This window comes from Pezoporus flaviventris, unplaced genomic scaffold (genome assembly GCF_033815535.1).
Source record: "Pezoporus flaviventris isolate CSIRO_AGI_PZ_B2104156 unplaced genomic scaffold, CSIRO_AGI_Pfla_v1 ptg000015l, whole genome shotgun sequence".
In the NCBI taxonomy this organism is placed as follows: Eukaryota; Metazoa; Chordata; class Aves; order Psittaciformes; family Psittacidae; genus Pezoporus; species Pezoporus flaviventris.
In genome coordinates, this window is record NW_026892563.1 from 27,731,313 (window position 1) to 27,753,809 (window position 22,497).

General features: G+C 41.3%; 1 protein-coding gene across 1 annotated transcript in view; it reads right to left on the reverse strand.

The window, feature by feature from the left end:
• Window positions 1-22,497, reverse strand: part of IMPG2 (interphotoreceptor matrix proteoglycan 2) — a 52,555-nt gene that overhangs the window by 20,857 nt on the left and 9,201 nt on the right. Inside the window, exons 4-9 of the mRNA XM_061454495.1 lie at window positions 17,576-17,607; window positions 17,454-17,477; window positions 12,426-12,455; window positions 8,266-8,312; window positions 7,711-7,802; window positions 2,893-3,054 (exon numbers count right to left, since the gene is read on the reverse strand). Of these exons, the coding sequence (XP_061310479.1) occupies window positions 2,893-3,054; window positions 7,711-7,802; window positions 8,266-8,312; window positions 12,426-12,455; window positions 17,454-17,477; window positions 17,576-17,607 (387 nt within the window). The remainder of the gene's footprint in view (window positions 1-2,892; window positions 3,055-7,710; window positions 7,803-8,265; window positions 8,313-12,425; window positions 12,456-17,453; window positions 17,478-17,575; window positions 17,608-22,497) is intronic.

Here is a 22,497-nt window from a genome sequence, read left to right on the forward strand (position 1 = left end):
GGGGCAGCAATATGGCAGCACATCCAGGCTTAGTTCAAATAGTCAACTGTGTTGTATGAGACAAAAAAAAACAAGAAATAGAATATTAAAGGTCCATGGTGGTTTGGGTTTGTTTTGTCTCCCTCCCAAAAGATCCTTGCCGGTTAAGGATTATTTTTTACTCCTCAAATTCTTCTTCCCCTCCCCAGCCTCCCTCTCTATTTTTAAACTCTCTAGTGAGACTTAATCAATCGAAGTGCTGCTGACTTTCTTTTTTTCAGGACCTTCTTCATCCAAGCACAGAGAAAACCAGGCAAGGGATCAAAGCAGTGGAACATCCATGTGCCAGGTGGCCTCTGTCCCATCTGGCGTTTCTTACACTCTACAGCATTGCTACTTGGACACGCAGCTGGGAAAATTAAGATGTCTAGCCTATGGTAGCAACTTCTGACAGTTGCAGTGATGCTTTTTGGCTGCAGTGAAGAGTACATCTCTTTCCCATCTGGCCTATGATGTGGCACAGGTTTAGCCTTAGTAAAAGGTATTCAACAGAGAACCCTGACTAGATGGCACTAAGGAAGCAAAGCTAGAGAAAAGATAAGCCTCACGAGGCACCCCAGGTGCCTCTCTCAGGAGAAAGGAAAGACAAACTCTGCCCCAAGAAAATGATGGTAATTAAATTACAAAAATTGACAAAAAATAAAAATACAGGAAACAATAGGGAGACGAAAGTTAGGAGACAGCAGTATGTTCATACTTTAAATATGTTTTTGTGTATAGGTGAGCCAGTAACTTTGTAATTAAAATAGTAAATTTTAATTAAAATCAAATTAACTTGAAATCAGGTTTTAATCATGCATATATGTGTATATATATTTATATGTGTATGCATTTATGTATTTTTCCTTTAAGCAGGTGCCTAACAGTCTAATCCATGGATCATTCCCACTGACTCCAGTGGGATTTAAGGATGTGTTTAAGAACTGGCTGGAGGATTTTAAAATGTGCTCACATGCATTGCTAATTCTGGGCATAAATAAGATGCAAGAGGTGTCTTGGCAGCCTAAATTTCAGAGAGCCTCTCACTGCAGTGCAGAATGATTCATTTGAAGAAATGTCACTCCTGAGCAGAAATAGTGAATGAGTTTTGCTGTTTGCCACTTCCTGTGATTTCCTCATCTATCACCTACTCTGGATAGACAGATTCTCTAGAATGATGCCAGAGTTTCTTCTGCAGTCCCTCCTGCCACTGCAATCATTAAGATGTCCTATATCCCATTTCAGATCATCTTCTATAGAAGACCCAGAACATGCTGTCATCATTTAAGCCCAGCCGTAAATCAGAACCATGCGGTCTCTGTCTCACTCCTGCCCTTCCCCCCACACCCCCCCCCCCCCGCTCCCGGAGGGATGGGGAGGAGAATCAAAAGAATGTAACTTCCACGGGCTGAGATAAGAACAGTTCAGTAACTAAGGTATAACACAAAACCACTACTGCTGCCACCAATAATAATAATGATAAAAGAAATAACAAGGGAAGAGAATACAACCGCTCACCACCCGCCAACTGATACCCAGCCTGACTCCGGCAGTGATCTAGCCCTTCCGAGTAACTTCCCCCTTCTACATCCTGGGCATGATGTGCTGTGGTATGGAATACCTCTTTGGTTAGTTTGGGTCAGGTGTCCTGTCTCTGCTTCCTCCCGGCTTCTCCTTCTCCCTGGCAGAGCATGAGACTCAGAAGGTCCTTGGTCAGACTAAACATGACTTAGCAACAACTAAAAACATCGGTGTTACCAGTGCTGTTCCCAGGCCAAAAGTCAAAACCACAGCACTTGCACCAGCTACTAAGAAGGAGAAAAACGACTGCTACTGCTGAACGCAGGACACATGCCCACACAGGCAGATGCTGATGGACCTGTATGCCTTCTCCCTGAACTCCACGTTGATGCTGTGCTATACCTGAATTGCTCAAGCTGCCTTCCAGCACTGGCCCAGCACAGAGTGATGGCTCTGAACTGCAGTCAGTTCATGCCCTGGCATTTGAGAAGGCAGGCAGGCTGGTTTGCTAAGACCCTCAAATTATCTTTTTCACTCCCCAGTTTCAAACCAATTACATTATGGAAGTATTCAAACTGGACAATGAGGTTAGAAAACACAGAAATAAACTCTTTGACAGACTAGTCACTAGAGAGATGTTAGATGCATCTTTAAAATGTAAGATTGTCAAGTCCTACAACTTTAAGAACTAATGATGTTGCATCAAGTGGCAATCTTGTCACTTCTCTCTGGGTTTAAAAGCTCTACTGCAGTAACACTGACAGGGGGAGGTACTGAACATTTTTGAAAGGATGATAAAGCCAAAGTTAGCCCTGGTAGAAACACATCTTTTAAAGGACTCAAGTGAGTGGAAAGTTTTTTCATTTATTATTCTTTTGTTAACATGAGGCAAAATAAATCATGGAAATCAGAAAAGGGGGGGGGGGGGGGGGGCAGGGGAGAATGAGAGAGAGAGCAGTTCTTTAGAAAGGCCCTCTTTAGAGTATATCTCAATTCAGGGGTTCAGCATAATTTGCTGAACCTCCCAAAGCATTCTTCTACTTCTTTTGCCTGCAAAAATTATAGCAGGCTATTTCATGAGAAACACAAAAGCAAAAACTAGAGTAATTGGTCTTTGGTGACTGGCATTGGTCACCGACTCCATACAATGTATGCCACTCTGCTACTCCAAAAAGGCAGCGTGTAAGAGCAGTCTATTCTCATGGTGGATGAATGTTTTCCAGCCTGCCTCAGGCAACAAAATCCCTAAGCTGGTTTTGCAGAGTCCCTGAGAAAAAGGCAGTCCTCACACAGGTGCTACTATTGCTTTGAAGAGCCAGCAATAAGAAAAAGGAAGCCAGGGAAGGTAATGACCTGTGAAATGATTTGTTCAGAGAGCAGCTGACGCCTCAAGGCAGTTGGATCCTTCAGCTCCTCAATGTACGTCTCACCAAAAATCACAATGCTGAACTCAATCATCTGCTCAGTTACAGGTCTCACTAGCTTCTCATCCTGCTTCTTTATCTCATTACTGATCTGGAAGGGAAGAAAGAAGTGAGAAAACAAGAGGTGATTTAATTCCTTTATTTTTGTTGTTTTGTCCTTTGTTTTTTTTTCCCCAGGAAATAAATCCTCATGACTTACCACAGACCAAATTCCTACCTGTCCTGGATTTACTCCATGTAAAAAGCACCCCTAGATCAGCTGCACAGGCTGCTGGAACATCTAGTGTAGGTCATGCTTTGTCTAGAAGGGTTGTACCAAGATGATCCTGAGGTCCCTTCAAACCCAGTATTATATGATTCTATGATTCTATGATTGATTCTATGATATGCATATGTACATATGGTCTGCCATCTGTCAACAGCACACTACATTCCCAAGCTTCAGTCCAAACATCTTTCTTACATGGGCCGTAAACTTCTCCCACTACTGCACACTTGGAGGTTTCTCTGGCTCATGATGGGGAAGAAAAGATGAGCCTTCTCTATAAAATGTATGGACAGGAACACCTCAGGGCACTACTGGTGGGCTGTACTGATGGTCATGGTACTTAATGACCTGAGAAAACCTCAGTCCAAAGCACAGCATGCTCACCTGCTTGCCTTGCACTGTAATGGAGTGCTAATGAAGCCTTACGGACAGAAGCTGCAATTAATGATACAATCTACAATGCAAAATCATTCTTTGAGAATTCGTGTATTGCAGATAATTCTATTTTCCATTTGCACATCTTTACTCCAGTGCCAGGCTGTTTAGTTGACCTCAGCTACAAACAGAAATCCAGTTGTATGAGATGTTCATGAGGCAGTTGAATAGGGCAATTATTCAGACATTAACAGCAAACTTGAGCCCAGTCAGAGATTGATTTACCCCAAATTTATTCATTTATAATAAGATTCCTACTTACTATTCCACACAGAAGACAAGTTACCTTTGCCAAGTTCTACATTCAGAACAATGCCCTGTGTTGTTCAACCTTAGCAAGTAAAGAATTCCCCTAGATACACACAAAGGACACTGGGTTATCTGCAGGGATCTTTGTTGAGCTGAAGTGATGGGCTTCAACTGATAGGTCAACAGTTGCTCAAGAAGCCCCACAGCAGTGGCTGCCCAATGCATCAGGGAAGCATGCATCTACCAGTTGTGCCTGCCATGGGCAGCAGTGAATTCCAAGTTTTAATTTTATTTGAATGAATGAGCAACACAGGAAGAGTACTTCCTGCTTAGTTCCCTAGTATTTTACAACTAGCGCAGTATTCCTTGTAGTATACTAAAAGACACGAGGAAAACCAGATCTTGTTTCATGGTTTTGTTCTAAAACAAAAAATTGCTATTTGTTGGGGAGGGAAGGGAAGGCTGGCTTAAGTTAACTTTAGCCAAACAGCCAAGTGTCTTTGGCTATTTACATGCAGTTATTGCTTTTTCCCCATTAAAGAGAAAAAAAGCCAACAAAACAGACCTTTTTAGCAGAACTGCAGCCCATGTTACGTATGGTGCAGGAAATGGAAAAACTTTTCCCCAGAAAGCTTATCAGCCACCAGTGAGCAATTTACACATTGTTTACAGACCCTCTAAAAATTTTTAGTTAAATTCTTTCCCTCCCCTCCATCCCTTTTTTACTAGACAACTTTTTAAGGACCATAATGACTGGTACACTACTTAAAGCTGCTTATCATTTGAGAGATACATACTTAGCAGGCATATATGTGCTGCTACTATATAGCTGTTTGCAATGCCACATAGTTTAAATCATTTATCAGTCCTCCAAAACCAAAAATACAGTCAACATCTGAGTGCAGAAGGTCTTTCTTGGTCATGTAATCTGCTATGCATATTGGCTGCACAAAGCAATGATGAGGTGTGATGTAACTGTATAGAGTGAAAACCACTGCAGTAGCAGCAGCAATCTGACTCTGATTTCTTTCTGATTTACTGAGTGACCCCATTCTCTGCCCAGGCAGAAATACTTCAAGCAGTTCTGTTTCAAAAAAAGAATAGAGGTGTTCATGGGACCAAACCACAAGCATTCTTGGTACATAATATAAAGTCAGACCCTGGACTTGAGTCAGAAGCTGTCTGCCTGTTTCATATTCAGTATTTATTCTTGGAAGCACAATACCAGAGCTCCACAGTCAGCCCTGAAAGCTGTAGAAGTAAGTACAGTTTGGCCCAGCTTTGTTTCATGGCCATAGCAGGTAACTGAAACAAGGAGGCACAAAAGTACAAAATGTAATCAGTTCTAAGTAATGTTAAGTTTGATGGCTTTGTAATGGAAAATAACTGCGGTGCTTGAAGGTAACTGACATAGTTTCAGGCCCTCAGGACACAGCTAAATTGAGGAAGTGTGATCTGGATGATCAGGTAGTGAGGTGGACTGTGAACTGGCTGAAGGAGAGAAGCCAGAGAGTTGTAGTCTATGGGGCGGAGTCTAGTTGGAGGCCTGTAACTAGTGGAGAGCCTCAAGGGTCAGTACTGGGACCAGTATTATTTAATATATTCATCAGTGATTTAGATGAGGGAATTGCGTGTACTATCAGCAAGTTTGCTGATGACACTGAGCTGGGAGGAGTGGCTGACACGCCAGAAGGCTGTGCTGCCATCCAGCGAGACCTGGACACGTTGGAGAGTTGGGCAGGGAATAACTTGATGAAATATAACAAGGGAAAGTGTAGAGTCCTGCACCTGGGCAGGAACAACCCCAGGTTCCAGTATAGGTTGGGGAACGACCTGTTAAGAGAGCAGTGTAGGGGAGAGGGACCTGGGGGTCCTAGTGGACGACAGGATGACCATGAGCCAACACTGTGCCCTTGTGGCTAAGAAGGCCAATGGCATCCTGGGGTGTATTAGAAGGGGGGTGGTTAGTAGGTCGAGAGAGGTCCTCCTTCCCCTCTACTCTGCCCTGGTGAGACCACATCTGGAATATTGTGTCCAGTTCTGGGCCCCTCAGTTCAAGGAGGACAGGGACCTGCTGGAGAGAGTCCAGCGCAGGGCAACTAAGATGATTAAGGGAGTGGAGCATCTCCCTTATGAGGAAAGACTGAGGGAGCGGGGTCTCTATAGTTTAGAGAAGAGGAGACTGAGGGGTGACCTTATCAGTGTCTATAAATATATAAAGGGGGAGTGTCACGAGGATGGAGCCAGGCTCTACTCAGTGGCAAACAATGATAGGACAAGGGGTAATGGGTACAAACTGGAACACAAGAGGTTCCACTTAAACTTGAGAAGAAGCTTCTCAGTGAGGGTGACGGAACACTGGAACAGGCTGCCCAGGGAGGTTGTGGAGTCTCCTTCCCTGGAGACATTCAAAACCCGCCTGGACACATTCCTGTGTAACATTATCTAGGTGTTCCTGCTCCGGCAGGGGGATTGGACTAGATGATCTTTCGAGGTCCCTTCCAATCTCTAGCATACTGTGAAACTGTGAAACTGTGTGTGACCTCAGTACAAAAGGTGTGAGAAAAGCAGAATAGAAGGACAGGACCTGGGGATGGGGAGTATCTGGGACTAGCAGATGTCCAGGGTGGGCACAGATAAACTAACTGATAAGTAAAAGGACAGGATGATTGCTATGCTTGAGGTGTTAATAAACCCATTAAACTGGTGTAAGCATCTACTAAGAAGTATCCCGGACTAGCAGATGTCCAGGATGAGAGCAGTTAAACTAACTGATAAGCAGAAGGCCAGGATGATTGCTATGTCTGTAATGTTAATTAAGCTTGTTGGGAAAAGTAAACGACCCTTAAAGACCACCATCACATTTTTGTATGCATGCCAGAAACTTTTTTGAAAATGATGTAATATGCTCAGTGACCATATAAGGATGACCTGCATCGCAATTCGGGGACACACGTTAGGAGGAGCTATCCCCCGTGTCTCCCGGCGCTGCAATAAAGAATACCTGCTTGTCAACTTGAAACTCTGCTGGCAAGTTTGTTCCTGGAGTTTTCTCCGAATCATAACAGAACAGTGCACAGTGAAACCCAGTACCATAAATCAGTTCCTACTTATATGCAGCATCTACAACTTTGTAACCTTCTCAGTAATCCACAAAAAAAAATTCAAGTTTATAAGAAAACAAAAGCCAGCTGGTTCATATCACTGGTTTGCAAAATTTTCTTCAGTCATGTAAGCCCATGAATGCTGAAGTTTGATCTAGAGTTTGGGCTTAAATGTAATTCAGAAAAGCTGTTTCAGCTACGTCAGCAGAGGAAAAGGAGCAAGAAACAGGTGGAATCTTCAAGGCTATTCAGGCGACCTCTCTGCTGTCCTACACAATTGTACCACATGGACCTGAAGCCCCAAAACATTACTACAGCAATTTAAGGTATGTTGTGTTTCCACAGGAATAATAATGCTCTGCATTCTTCTTGGAGCTCACAGAAGCCCTAGACATTCCCTGTCTAGCCCAGGGTCACTAACAAAATCCTCACCTCCTAGCACAACTGGTTTGCTCTCTGTCACTGTTGGGGAAGAGGCATTGCAAAGCCTCTGCAAAGGAAAAATACCTACCCCGGAAATTTTTTTAAAACTTTCTGAAGTTCATGCCCTTCTTTTATGAAATCTCAATCTGTGTTAACACGCTATGCTAACAACACCTTTAAGTGTTGTTTATGCAAATAACCACAAACAGTATTATTTAGGAAAGGCAACAGAATGCTGAACCAAAAAAAACTCAATCAAGCCACTCACATTGGCGTCTGCATCTTTGATCTCACGAATGGCACCAGCCACAAGACTTCCAACAGAGATCTCATGAGGGGGAGAAACATTGGCAGCTGCATCTGAGTTTGAAAGAAAACAGTATTATTTTGTTCAGTTGTTTTTTATACACATGTACCTGTATATACACACAGAAGCAGCTCAGCAGGCATAACCCAACAGTAAAATTTGATTCCTATTCCCATCATCATGACAGAAACAACACAGAAAACACCTGAAGAGTCTGAGGAAAAATATCAAATACACTAATTGGAATAAAATGCTAGTGTTCTGTCTAAGCAGAAGCATTTTGGGGAACATGAAGTTAGCGCAGTAAACAGTTCACAGAACTAATTTCTCAAGTAGGATTTTTATAATTCATACAATAACAAAATAATTTCAGCATATAACTTGATCTCCATATCACAAACAGCATTATCTGAGAAGCAGAAATTTACAGCTCTTTCTGAAACCCAAACTCAACTGAATTTCTCAATTCTCTAGTAATTCAGAATCAGCCTTGACAGGAGTTAGGTAAAAACTGACCTCTCAGTGTAGTAACATCAGCATCCGAAGCTGGAGTTGGTGTCCCACTACTGCTAAAGAAAAATACAGTCAGAAATTGAAGTTTGGAAATGCTGAGATGGATTTATTAGGTTTTGATTTATCTGTAATTCTGCTGCCACCCACAAAAGCACATTTGCAGAAGAAATTTGTCATGGTACTACTTTGCTGATAACCTCATAAAAATTAGACTTTGCAATATTTCAGTCCTGTTTTGCAACTTAGATATTGGGTCACTTGCATAACTCAACAGTGTGCCTCTGTGGGTTGCTAACCACCTTATATTCCAACTGACTTGGAATCCCACCCAAAAATAAGTTTCACTTCTTGCAGGTCTATAAAGGAATCAAATGCAAAGACCAGAGATAAAATACAAAGATAACCTCTAATATGCCATAAAATGCTCAGTCTTTAAAATACTCTCCAGTGCACTAAAACATCATAACTGTACTGAAATCACTGCAAGAAAATGGGTTCTTTTTATTGTGACTTTTACTGTGCTTATTTAGAAATCTTCAAAAGGCATCAGTTTCCCAATCCAATTATTGCATTCACATACACATAACACAACTCTAGGCCAAATGTGAAAAAAATTTCAGATAAAAATCAGGTGAAGACTGTCAGCCTGAAGAAAAACTAACAGCTTTGATATGGCTCTTACAGTAAATCCAAGCTCCTTGGTGCCAATTCTGTAAGCCCTGAGCAACTGTCAAGTTACCAAGAGTGGGAGGCATGCTCTGACAGAAACAAGTCTTTCCTGAATGAAGAAAAAATGTTTTTTTTCAAGTTTGCCATATTTTTAATATATACAGCCCAATCTGTAAGATTGCAAGTTCAAGTGTTGGATAGAAACTTCATTTCAGACTTCAAGAAATCATTAAAATTCATTGCACTGAGATATTTCTCTCACTTCTAATGGAAGGCCTTTTTTTTTAGGTGTTGTACTTGTGCCATAAAATAAGCACTGCAGCAAGGAATCTTCACTGCAATACGTATGCAAGCGCTGATACCATGTGAGCCATGGTTCCTAGCCTTGCCAGGTTTGAGGTTTTGATTCACAAAATAGATTACAGGTCTTGCAGTGTGTGCTCAAGAAAAACTCCACTAAGTTGATGGATTTTTTTTCTCCTTCAGGATGTATTATCAGACTCTATATCACTGCAAAACCCAGATGTTTCCAGCACCATCCAGACAAACAGATCCAAAGTTACATACTAAAGATATTGGGGCACAAGTATATGATCAAACATATAGTAGCTTCACTGAGTTAACATCTCAAAAACAGTTTCTCCCCCTGCCTCTCACAGACACATAACACTTGCCAATAAGCAGACCCAAAGACAAATCTGATGAATTTTCTATTTGAGCCAAGAAACTTCTCATCCATCCTAGCAGGATCAAGAGTTTAAACAGTACCTTCATGTATTTTCTTGAACAATTCAGTGAGCTCTATGCAAGATCTGAAATGCACAGTTACTTGTGTCTGCTTCCATCTCGTGGACACCGGTACCTCTTTTAAGCCAGCACAGTGTAAAGTAACTCTCTACAGGTTCTTTGGCAACCTCAGTAAATCTTGGAATGATTTTCAAAACTGGGAAGCCAAATTTTACTAGCAAGTATAATTTAGACAAGATATCATCTCTTATTCTCACTGCCACTGCTGTCACATGTAAAAAGTCACAAGAAACTCATTTGAAAAGCATCAACTTCTTTCTGCTAAAAAACCCACCAAAACCAACCAAAAAAAGCCAACACAACAAAACCCTACATTAAACTGGTTCTGGCTATATTCTGGAGGGATTTAGTTTCCTTACTCATTCACCATCTTAGAACTGAAATAAATACTATTGCTTAATTATTAATTTGTCAGATGAAATATTTTTGAATTAAATTCACCTAACTCCAAGGATGCATTACTCTTACCAGCTTCAACAGATTACATCTCTACCAGAGTCTCACCAAATGACATCAGTAAATAAAGCATTTTAGTGATCATGGTTAATGATTGTTCAGCAGCAAATATGATTCTGCTTTTCAGGAGAGGTGAAACAACCTGGGATTTTACTTATTACAAACTGTTTCACATAACTAAGGTCAGAATAAAAACACAAAACAAAAGCAAAGTGATGTGCAGTGAAACAGCTCTGCTACAGGATTTGTAATGTTTTGATTAGCTGAGGTGCTCAAACACATATATAAACTTGAGCTAAGCCTTTTCTTTAGAAGGGACAGTGAGGAGCTTGCTGTGGCAGGCTCTGAGTTCAACCTGAGACTCACAGTCCAGCTGCCCACAGGTCGGTGCCTGGTACACTTGGAGGGGCCTCCAAGCACTCCTGACCTCAGCTGCTGCCCCATGAGGTACAGGGCACCCAGGTACCCCATGTCACCTCTGCCAGACTTCTGCAGATGTGTGGTGTAACTTGAGGCATCTCAAAAGGACCTCAATGACTACCTGAGTAACTGAATTGAGCACTCAATTCTGTGGTGGCGTAGCCACAGGGTAAGAGCCAAATGTCTCCCCCTTCTCTACAGGACGGGAGAAAACAGGATAAAAAAGCTACTGGGTCTAGATAAAGACAGGAAGATTGCTTACCAATTACCTCCACTGGCAAAACATCCTCACCTTGAGGAAAATGAATTTATTGTGCATCTAAATAGCTTTGAGCAGTGGGAAACAGACAAACCTTGCAGCACCACCTCTCCGCATCCTTTCCCAAGCTCAGCTTCACTCCTGACTCCTCTGCAGGTCAGCAGGTCCTGAAAAAAAATGTCTTCCTGCTCCAGGGTGAGCCCTCCTGGTCTGCAGGAAACACCTGCTCTGCCATGGAGCACTTCTTTGTCCTCTGCCTGGAACCTTTCGGGGCTCCCTGTGCTGCCATTCTCATTCTTTCTGTTCCCTCCTCCTCTCCCCATGCAGTGTTTTTGCCCTTCCTTACACATGCTTTCCTGAGATCCTGCCTCCAAGACTGCAGGGCTCAGCTGTGCTCTGCAGTGGGTTGGTTGGGTGGGTCTGGCTAGAACCTGCTGTGCCCAGCTCGGGACAGCCCCAGCCCCTGGGTGCCTGTACACAGATCACTTCTAACTAAGTTTCTTGAGTTCTTTGAGGAAAAATCATCAAAGCAGGCAAGAAAAACCAGAGAGAATGCTATGGCATAAATCACAAACAAGGAGCGGTTTGAAAAGGGAAAAGCCTGAAATTAGCTTTCTGGGTGGAGTTCTGCTTCTAGATTAGATAACTAGCTATAGGCATATTGAAATAAAATTCTCTAAGTTTCAGAGGTCCCGAAGGACTTTGTGTCACCAGCCCAAATGAGTGGCAGCTCTCCAACAGGACACTTCAGTTTGTAACACCAGCTTAGGCACTGAGTAAGCTGTAAGGTAGCAACTATATGGCCATGCAGCCACCATGGGAGTGCTGAAGAGCAAGGTGAGAAGAAGGCTGCTGTCATTTACCCATCACACCTCAACCAGCAAAAGGCCATGGTCTTTGTCAGGGCCACGTAATACGCTCTTACTGGCACCAAGAGGCTTTTAAATACATGCCTCCCAGAGCTAACCAATTTTCTGATTCCAGCTTATAGCTGTCTGAAAATTAAAAGCCAAAGGCTTAAATAATACCTCATAAAACCCTAATCTAACGAAGCAAGAGCCGTCAGTATCAAATTTGGTCACATTAACAGTTTTCTCAGGAGGATAAAAATACTGGTTTAAGAATCTGTGCTATAAACAACCTCATTTTATGAACAACGTTGTTATTTCATTAGTTTACTAGAACAGTGGGGTTTGCTTTCTTTTTGTATCCATTTATTTCTGCCTTCTACTTCCCCTTAACTTTTTAATTTTTCAAATACCCACTTCATTAATCTCCTGAACAAGTACTAGGTATCTCTAAAGAAGTCACTCAAAATGCCCGTGACAATGTATATACTGATTTGCCCGAACATACTGCTCCTCATGGTAAGCACAGATTCAAATTCCCCTTCAGTCACATCAATTAAAAGACAAGATTAATTAAGGGCCAGGCTTTATTTTTAAGTATACCTACATGAGCAAGACACTCCATGTGGAAGGACTATATTCTAGCAAAAGCTTACTGTGGTTTTGAGACATATACATACAAAATATAGTTTCTATTGTCCTACCTGCATGAGTAGGACCCTGGACCCCCTTGCCTGAGCAGTAAGCTCATATATAAAAACACACATATGTATGGAGAGGCAGGAAGGAATATGCACAAGCACATGTCTAAGCAGCAGAACAAACAATGCTGCACCATGTTTCCTTGGCAGAAACAACAGTTTTGAGAACACACAGCTCTCTTAGACACCAGGATCTAGGCAGGCATAAGACAAGGCCCATAAGGGCCTTAGAAGTTGATCTGAAGCAAAGACTGCTTACAGACAGCCTGTATGCATTAACACTGCAAACACAGCTGACAAATGCAGCCTATATTACCCCTTTTCAAACTCCATGGTATGTATTTCTGTGTGACATAAGTAATGTCAGGAAGTTTCCAGTCCTCCAAAGCATATACAGTCCCATTGACTCATAGGCAACTGTACAGCCTGAACAAGTTCTTTATGTGCAGCCATACTGTGTTATTAAGGAGAAATAACACTCTAAATCCGTGAAATAGGGCACCAGTGATACCATTTCACTCCTGCAATGAAATTTTATTAAGGTATTAATTACATTTGCTTCTTAAGGTTCAATTAAATACACTGCTTCTTAAGGTTCAACACAACCCCAGCTCTGTGGTTGAAGGAGATAACATCCTCAGATTTGTACTGGATGCTCTGGACATCCATCAGTTTATCAGTGACTGATACCATTGTTTATCAATCCCAATGTCCTAAAGTCTAATTTTCTATGTCAAGCATTTATTTTTCTTAAACATTATTGTTTTAATGCTTCTATTGCAAAATAAAGCTCTTAGTTTTCTACTGCAGCCATTTTGTGCTACTCCTTTGCCTTCAGTTATTCTTAAAATCTGCCTTTTGATCTCCTAGCAATTAGGCAAAACGACTGTCCTATTGTCACAAGACATACTCCAATGTTAAGAGAGCAAAATTCATTATGCATATTTCCAGTGGCCTATTGAATAAAGCAATCATTAAAAGTCTTTAGCTGATGTAGTGCTCTCGCACTTCCAACTGGGGCAAAACTGCTGTCCACTAGGCTGCTGTATGCACACCTGGATTATTTCCCATGTATTACCTTTTTTTCTTTGAGGTTTTCTCCTCAGTGGTACTTAGTTTAATTCTTAGTTCCTTTAAAATGCAGGCTACCTGAGCATTTAACTTGTGTGAATGTGTGCAGCCTTACAGGAAGAAACTTTCATCCTGCTGTTACGTAATTGTCAGTAATACCAGATTGTGAGTTATTCTGGGAACTATATTACACAAGTAGAAGCCATCTCCTGTAGGCTACACTAAAACTACCCTAGCATTTAACAAGCTGAAACTAGATTTTTCCAGATAGATAGAGACACAGTATTGATATCTAGGTGGGATTATGAAATGTATTAAATTAAGTCAATTCTTCATTTCTACAGCTGTTTATAGCTTTCAGCACAGCTTTGCTTTAATCATAGAACAGTTAGGGTTGGAAAGGACCTTAAGATCATCAAGTTCCAACCCCCCTGCCATGGGCAGGGACACCTCACACTAAACCATGTCACCTAAGGCTCTGTCCAGCCTGGCCTTGAACACTGCCAGGGATGGAGCATTCACAACTTCCTTGGACTGCCCATTCCAGTGCCTCACCACCCTTACACTAAAGAACTTCTTCCTTATATCCAATCTAAACTTCCCCTGTTTAAGTTTTAACCCGTTACCCCTTGTCCTGTCACTACAGTCTCTAATGAAGAGTCCCTCCCCAGCATCCCTATAGGCCCCCTTCAGATACTGGAAGGCTGCTATGAGGTCTCCACGCAGCCTTCTCTTCTCCAGGCTGAACAGACACAACTTTCTCAGCCTGTCTTCATTCGGGAGGTGCTCCAGTCCCCTGATCATTCTTGTAGCCCTCCTCTGGACTTGTTCCAACAGTTCCATGTCCTTTTTATGTTGAGGACACCAGAACTGCACACAATACTCCAGGTGAGGTCTCACAAGAGCAGAATAGAGGGGCAGGATCATCTCCTTCGACCTGCTGGTCACGCTCCTTTTGATGCAGACCAGGATACGGTTGGCTTTCTGGGCTGCGAGCGCACACTGAAGCCGGCCCATGTTCATTTTCTCATCAACCAGCACCCCCAAGCCTTTCTCCGCAGGGCTGCTCTGAATCTCTTCTCTGCCCAACCTGTAGCTGTGCCTGGGATTGCTCTGATACAGGTGTAGGACATCTAGAAAGGTAGTGTGGTTAAAATGATCAACAGATATCAAGGGCCTGTCTTGCATTCCAGATCAGCCCCAAACTAAGAAATTGTTTCACAGAAATAATTATTTCACAGTAAAATAATAAGATTGGTCAAAGCTCATAAAAAAAAAATACTCCTTTAGTTTCTTGTGCCTTGACTATGCTTTACAAAACAAACCTACTGCAAAATTTCCTGTGTTCTCATCAGTGGGAAAACAGACTGAGAAATATGTTTAGTGCTTGGCCTCTGAACTGAAATCACTGCTTCTGCACAATCATCACAGCAACTGGAGTTCACCAGAAGACAAGTCAGAACATTCCTGTTAGACCCCTGCTTCGAGACATCCTCTGGAGAAGCCTGTCCTTCCCTGACAGTGTGGCAGCCTTACATAAACATCTCACCTAGATACCCAAAGTTGGTGTTTTAGGATAGTCCTGCCATCCCTTGAGACACAAGAGCAGCACAGTTCCCGGTTCTGACACAGGTGGCACAGCTGGGTGTCAAAACTCACATTCAAATCACAACACTGCCCTGCTCCGGACCAGCCTCTCTCTGCACATGTGGATCAGCAGCAGGTGATGACAGCATTGCCCAGGAAATGCAGAATCTCATTAACATCTCCTTCTCTGCAGGAAGAAAATGATGCTGAATTTCCCACACTGTGCCTTAGGGATTGCGGTGATCCTGAGTTGGGACCTACTCTGACTTCTTACAAAACGCTTCAAAAAGGTCTTAGTTTTATTCTGATGTGCACTGGGAGGCCTAGCTTATTTTTGCATGAATTAATAAATGTTAGTTGTTGGCAATACTGAGATGGCTCACTCAGTCCTCTTGATGGAAGACATCTGATGTTAAATGAGGCATCTTCTACCCATGATGGCCAATCATGGCTTTGATTTTATATGACCTTGGCTTACAAACCTCACATCTTAAACCATGGATGCTAAAAGATGTCCAGAACACTATTAGAAAAAATTTGGGATTTTCAATATTGCCAAAGTAATTTATATTAATTTCTTCCTGATGCTCCATTATCCAGAGTAAATCTATTTCTATCTCACTGCTCCAGTCTTGTATCATACTCTTTATGCTATAAAACAGTATCATATACAAGCAGAAGACAGACAACAACTTTTAACTGAAGTTTAAACTGACAGTGACAACAAAGATCCCATCCTAAAGCTATGAACAATCTGAAGTAATATATACTGGGATAAAAGCAGTGTACTGTTGAGAGAGATGTAATACAGCCCGATATTGAATTCAGTTGGGTAAAGTTTGTCAGTTGTCTACTGAAGTCCCTTTAACAACTGTCATAAAGCACTTGATAAGATGGCTTCTCTACAAGTACAATAACCACTCTGATCCACCTTTCAATCAAATTTTGGGCTCTTCACATTGCTAAGTTGTTTAGCCCAGTGCATGCAGTGACTCTAGATTAATTAGTGCTGACTCTAGTTCCTCTCACATATCTCTACATCTTCTAGATTTCCTGAATGATCACCTAGAGGGATACAGCAGGTTTTCAAACTCAAGCTTCTTCAGAAAGATTAATTTTTTCAGAATTTTCAACATTCAAACTGTATCTCTTCACATTTTCTGATACATAAGATGTCATTCCATTTGTGTAAAGAGGCAGTCTATCTAGAGAATGGCTGCTGCTAATGAGAAAGAATAAGACTGGGTCCTAGGTCCTATCCTTACAAGGATAAGTTTTGTTTTGTCTGGGTGTGGTTTTTTTTACTTAATCTCTCTTTGAAAAGAAAAGCATATAAAGGTTAGATCAATGTTGCATTCTCAACAGAGAAAGTTCCAAACAAATGTATGTTACCCAGTTGACATGGAGGCTTCAGGGAGCGCCCTTGACAGAGGAGCGTTCAGCTCAAGAGGACAGAGACACACCAGTCTCTCAAGAATCACTTTTGCCCTTATCATCTCATGTTATGAAATTTAATAAACAATGTTGTGGTCATGAAATCATTATGAGGGTACCTAATTTGGGAAGGTGGGTTATTTGAAGTCATTACTCTTCTCAATAAATTAATTAGTCATATTTATCACAGTTTTATGTGGCCTGTAAAAGCAGGGAATTGAACCTGCCAATTTTTCAGATGAGTTCAGCACTAGGTTGTTTGGGTTTGAATTGCTCTAAAAAGAACAGATTAAATTCTGAGTAGGAATGGAGTAATAATAATATGGATTGGTTTTCTTTTCAGTTCAAAAAAAGACATGGTAATAACAGGTCAAGTTCAGGTTTGCTTTGGTAAAATGAAGCCACAGCTCAGACTAGTTTTCATTTTTACTGCCTTGTTAAAAAATATGAGGAGCCCAAGCAGCCAATTCCCTTGTACCTGGTTTTAGATCACATCTCTCAACAGTTATGGCTTCTTAAAGCATTTCAAAAACATATTGCCCTTTTTTTTACTTTTTGCAATGATGACCAAAACTAACTTAAAGCCTTTGGGAAAGCTGTGCAGGATAACTGGAATACTAACACAAGTAACTACAGACACATCTCTTTCCCAGAATAGATTTCGCCCACTAAACCTCTTCAGGTAAAGAGTCTGCGTCTGCGCCTGGCAGCCAACAAGGTGATGACATACTTAAGCAAAAGTACAAGTCCCAGATCAGCTCAGATATTTTGAGCATGCCAGGTCAGAGATTCACATGCAAGAACCACAGGATTTCTCCGCCACACTTTTAAATATGCTGTTTCGCACAAAGGAGAATTATGTTCTTTTTCAGTGCACAAATCAACACCAACTGGAGAAAGCACCAAATCTGGAGCCTTTAAAAAAGGAAAATTACTTACCCACATGACCAGTCAGTGCAGAAGCTGACAAGAAAAAGAAAGAAAAAGTTACAAAATGTCAAAACTCAGCCCTGTTGTCCTCTCCAGAGAGACTAAAATGCAAGGCAAACCCTGATACTCACCTGCCCATTTTTTCCTTTGTATAGGACATTTTCTGGAAAACAAACAAACAAATTCTAAATATATTTACGCATCATAAGGTGAAAGAAATTGAAATGCAGCTTATATCACTTTGTTTTCTCCTCTGTGCAAAAATAATTCTCTTTTCTTTGTTCTGTGTTCATTTGTTAAGTTCAAAATTTATTTTAAAACTTCCTGCTGACAAGAAATGTGTCCCACATTTCCAAAATGCAACTGAAACTCAACAACAGACACTGTAAAGAGCACCAGGTTTATCAGGAGATGCTCTGTGTTTTCTTGCATTGTTCTCCACCTTCTAGGAGGCTAGCAATAAGATCCCTTTCAGCAAGCAATCTTAAGAGATTCAATATTACTTCTGATAGTCACCCATAGATTTAAAACCATCTTTCTGAAAGTACAGTTACATCTTAAAGTAACATAGTAAGATCAGTCTGATGACTTTGGTTTTGGTTATACAAGTGACAGGGGTGACAAGTTTTCATTTACTAGTGTATAAAGACTAAGGCAAAGCCACACAAATCACAATTTTTCATCAAAATTCTCATGGTATCAGTGCCATTGGTTCTAGAGAGGAGTCATGGGAGTTTCTGTGAGGAGCCCCACAAGAACTGGAGAAGATCCTGAGCAGTTTGCAGCATGATGGCTGTTGAGGAGTAATGCTGTATCCTGCCACACCACCAATGTGAACAGAATATAAAATACTTATAGAAGATTATTGTCCAGCCACAAAATTTCTTTTTCTTTCTGGTTTTGGGGGACAAAGGAGTTGTTTTGATCTTTGTTCATTGGGCTGGCCTTCTTGACATAATATACTTTTATTTTTCAGTAAAAATTCAACCCAAAGTGGATCAACTTTGAAGTTAAATTACAATTTACTGACCACATACTATTTCCACTTCAGAGACTTCTCAGCAAAACACCCATATGTATTTACGGATCTAAGGACTGTCTCTCAAAGATACCCTGTTGATTCTTTTTGTGAAGGAGGGGTGAAGAGGCAAAGAGACTTTTTGAGCAGGTTAACTTGCTCATTCTTTTCACCTGTGTTTCTAAGTGTAGAAGCTCAGTCTTTATTTATTTGCAGCCATGTCAATGACTACATTTCTCTTCTTTCCAAAACATCTGTGGACAGCTAGAACGGCAGGCAGCTTGAATGTCAGCCTGAGGAGGGCTTGCCAAAATACTAATTTCAGTTAGTTTGCTTTTCAGCATATCTTTTGACAATCTTTATCATAGAAGCCCACTAAATGAAGTATTTGGAGGTATGTTAGTATGAAACACTAACAAGTAAGACCAGTTTTACTGGTGGCAAACAAAAAAATCTAGCAAGACTAGGTAGTCTACAGTGAAAAGTCTAACTCAGGGCCACTGGAAATATACTGGCCTTTGGGTAGTTTTTTTAAGGGGTCATTACATAGCTTTACACAGTGCCTGTACTCAGCTTTAGTGTGCTGGGATCTGCAAGCAACAGAGACTGATTCCCTTTCTACTTTTGGAAAGTTATATGTAAGTAGTAGCCCATGTAATAAACAGTGTTTGTTTATTAGAAAAAGAGACTTCATTCATTCAGTCAAGGCAGCTTGCAAGTGCCATTAAAACCAGACCTGGTTATTAGGGACCTTACACATCCTTTTAATACTGGTAGTCTGTACCCAGCAGCTTTACTCACTGCTACTCAAAGGCCATTGACAGCAGAGGTCAGCATAGTCCTGATCATTTCGTAGAGCAAGGAAACCGATATGCCCCACTGATGGGTGCCTTGTCCAGAGCTCTGTTCTAGGGCAGCCTGAGGGTCTGGTTGCATCCACCTTTCCCCAGCTTGGGTCCCAGAACTTAGCCATTATATCTTGTTATTTTCAAGTCTTCTATTCAATAACTTACAAGAAGAATTTGTGAGAACCAAACCTTAAATGCCAAATTAGTATTTCAATGGCCAAGGCCTACAGACATGGACATACTGCCCCCACATCTACATTCTTTTAAAAAAGGCATCAAATTAACACATTCTCATCCAATTTTGTAGTAAGCTAGCAAAGCCTATATGATTGGCTTTGAATGACAGCCATAGTGTAGCTGGCTTATTCCTTAATTCACCTAATTCAGTACAGATGACTCTCTCTTCATTGCAAATCATATCTTTCATGAAATAAAATAACTTTAAAGATTGCCACTAGGATGATCAGGGGACTGGAGCACCTCCTATATGAAGATAGGCTGAGAAAGTTGTGTCTGTTCAGCCTAGAGAAGAGAAAGCTGCATGGAGACCTCATAGCAGCCTTCCAGTATCTGAAGGGGGGCTATAGGGATGCTGGGAAGGCACTCTTCATTAGGGACTGTAGTGATAGGACAAGGGGTAATGGGTTAAAACGTAAACAGGGGAAGTTTAGATTGGATATAAGGAGGAAATTCTTTCCTGTTAGGGTGGTGAGGCACTGGAATAGGTTGCCCAGGGAGGTTGTGAATGCTCCGCCCCTGGCAGTGTTGAAGGCCAGGCTGGACGAAGCCTTGGGTGATACGGTTTAGTGTGAGGTGTTCCTGCCCATGGCAGGGGGGTTGGAACTTGATGATCTTAAGGTCCTTTCCAACCCTAACTATTCTATGATTCTATGATTCTATTAAATACTTTAAATGACTGTTTAAATACCCTGACTTTTCAACATTGATTCTCAGACAAAATCACCCACTGGGTTCAACAGCTTTGCGAAATAATGGCAGAGTGTCTCCTTTAGGTTTGATTGGTACATAATGCTGTGAATCTATTGCAAAAACAGTTAAAAGCTGTAAATTACAAATGAGTTGCTAACAGAATTATCAGTCACCATTAAAACTGTGAAAATGATGGTCTACAGTGAGTAAGAGGAGAGATAGCAGGGAAAGCTTAGTGAAACAGAAATTGATTTAACCCTGTTCAATTCAAAATGAAAGCTAGAGATCCACAAAAGGTGTCAGAAACAACTTAAGGGCCCAGTTTTTCCAGGAGAAATCATCTCCACAGTAGAGGTAAACTCTCAAATGGAAGTGATTATTCAGTGTGCGTTTAGCAGAGCTATCTAGAAACAAGGTGGAAAACAGGAAAAACAAGGAAGAAGTACAGCTTTGTAAAGGAGCTGATCAGACAAGGATGATGAGGATGAAACATCGGTTCTGAGCTCTGCCTGGAAAGAGATGAGACAGGCTTCATGGCTGATAGTTTCTTTGCTGTGCCAGGTGTCAGAGATACTGAAAAGGAAGATTAAGGCTGGAACTGGAGGAGAGTGACCAGGGAGCTTAAGAGATGAAAAGGAGATGAGACATGACTGGGAGAAGTAACTGGAGCTAATTAATCTACTTGCATGTCTGGTGAAGTTTTGGTGGGTTTTGGTGCTTTTTTAAATTGGAGGAGGCTAAAACTTGCAATGCAAAAAAGAAAGAACCAAAGTCAATAGGATAATAGTAAGTGTAGGGATAGGAAAGAGGGTGAAGGAAATCTGACATAATGGCTCAAAATAAGGCAACAGAAGAAATTCTTTTTTTTTGCATCCATGAGGAGGAATCCTAGTTCCTGCCACTGAACAGCAAGTCTGTACTCTAAACACACTGAAAGAAAGAGAGCTGCTGATGGGCTGAACAGTCAGTCCTGGGTCAACACAATTGCAGGTTTTGTATCTTGTCCCAGGAGCTTTTTGCTTTGACTGTTGGTAGGTGAGTACCTCCTGTCACAGTTTTGGGGATTCCCAGAGAAACTGTTTATCTTTTGCTTCTTAGACAAAGCTTTACTACAAGCTCCTTTCCTTCCACAGCTAGCTCTCAACTGCTGGTTCTCAGCCCCACCAAAAGGTGCACATGCCACAGAGATCCTTCTCACCAGCAACCATTTCCTGAAGAAAGAAGTATGAGAGCTGGGACTAGAGCTGGTCTAAGCTCCATCTGATATCCAGTAAAAAGTGTGTCAAAAGCAAGAGAAATTGATTTATTTACATGAGCCTAAGCCATGCTGGAGAGGACATCACAACATCTCTAAGTGTGTGACAGTGATTACCAGGGATTAGAGGAAAGGGTAAGAAATCAAACCAAGAAAGAAGGCTAATAAAGTGTAATTTAATTACACTGCTCAAAACAGAAACTCCATGCTACCACAAAAAAAATAACCTGAGAGCAATTATTTTACCAAGTTATTTATAGAGAGCTGATTTTCAGATATGCTGAAGCCCTTTTGAGAGAGGCAATAATCATGGCATGCAGCACTTCTAAAAATTGAATCTCATATTGCCATCTACCACAAAGCAATACAGAAAGACACTCTAGAATAAGAGTGCCAGAAGAGGTGGCAGATCAATGTGGCAGTAATAACCAATATATACCAAAGGAAAAGCAGAAATACTTTGATCAGCTGCTGGCTCTAACTTAAATTCTTGAAATTAGCCACAGATGGCTCACAGACACTGGAGAGCAGCGAAGATTAGAAACAATGGTATTTAATGAGGCATGTAATGGCAAGACAAAGAACTATGGCCGAACATAAGTCAGTAATAGAGTTAGCAATTAAATCTGCACTCTGACCTATGTATTCAAAAATGCAACATTCTCAAGGTGGCTGACTGGGGGATGGGATAGAGAGCTCTTGCCTTCAGTCTTTAGTTCAAATTTGAGTTCAAGCCTTTATTTCAAAATAAGTCATTTGACAGATTCATGACATTTCTTGTGGAGCGCAGTGGTGACAGCACTCAATCTCCTTTAACACAGATCAATCTCCCATCAAATCAAGCCAACAACCATCAGCTTTTATCAACTGTGCTGAAAGCAAAGAGAAGGATGAACAGTCTTTTTCCATAATAGTGCAATGTTGAAGGGAATATATCCATCTACAGGAGAAAGGAAACCTAAATTACACGTAAAGCATCTGACTAAATCACCAAACACAAAG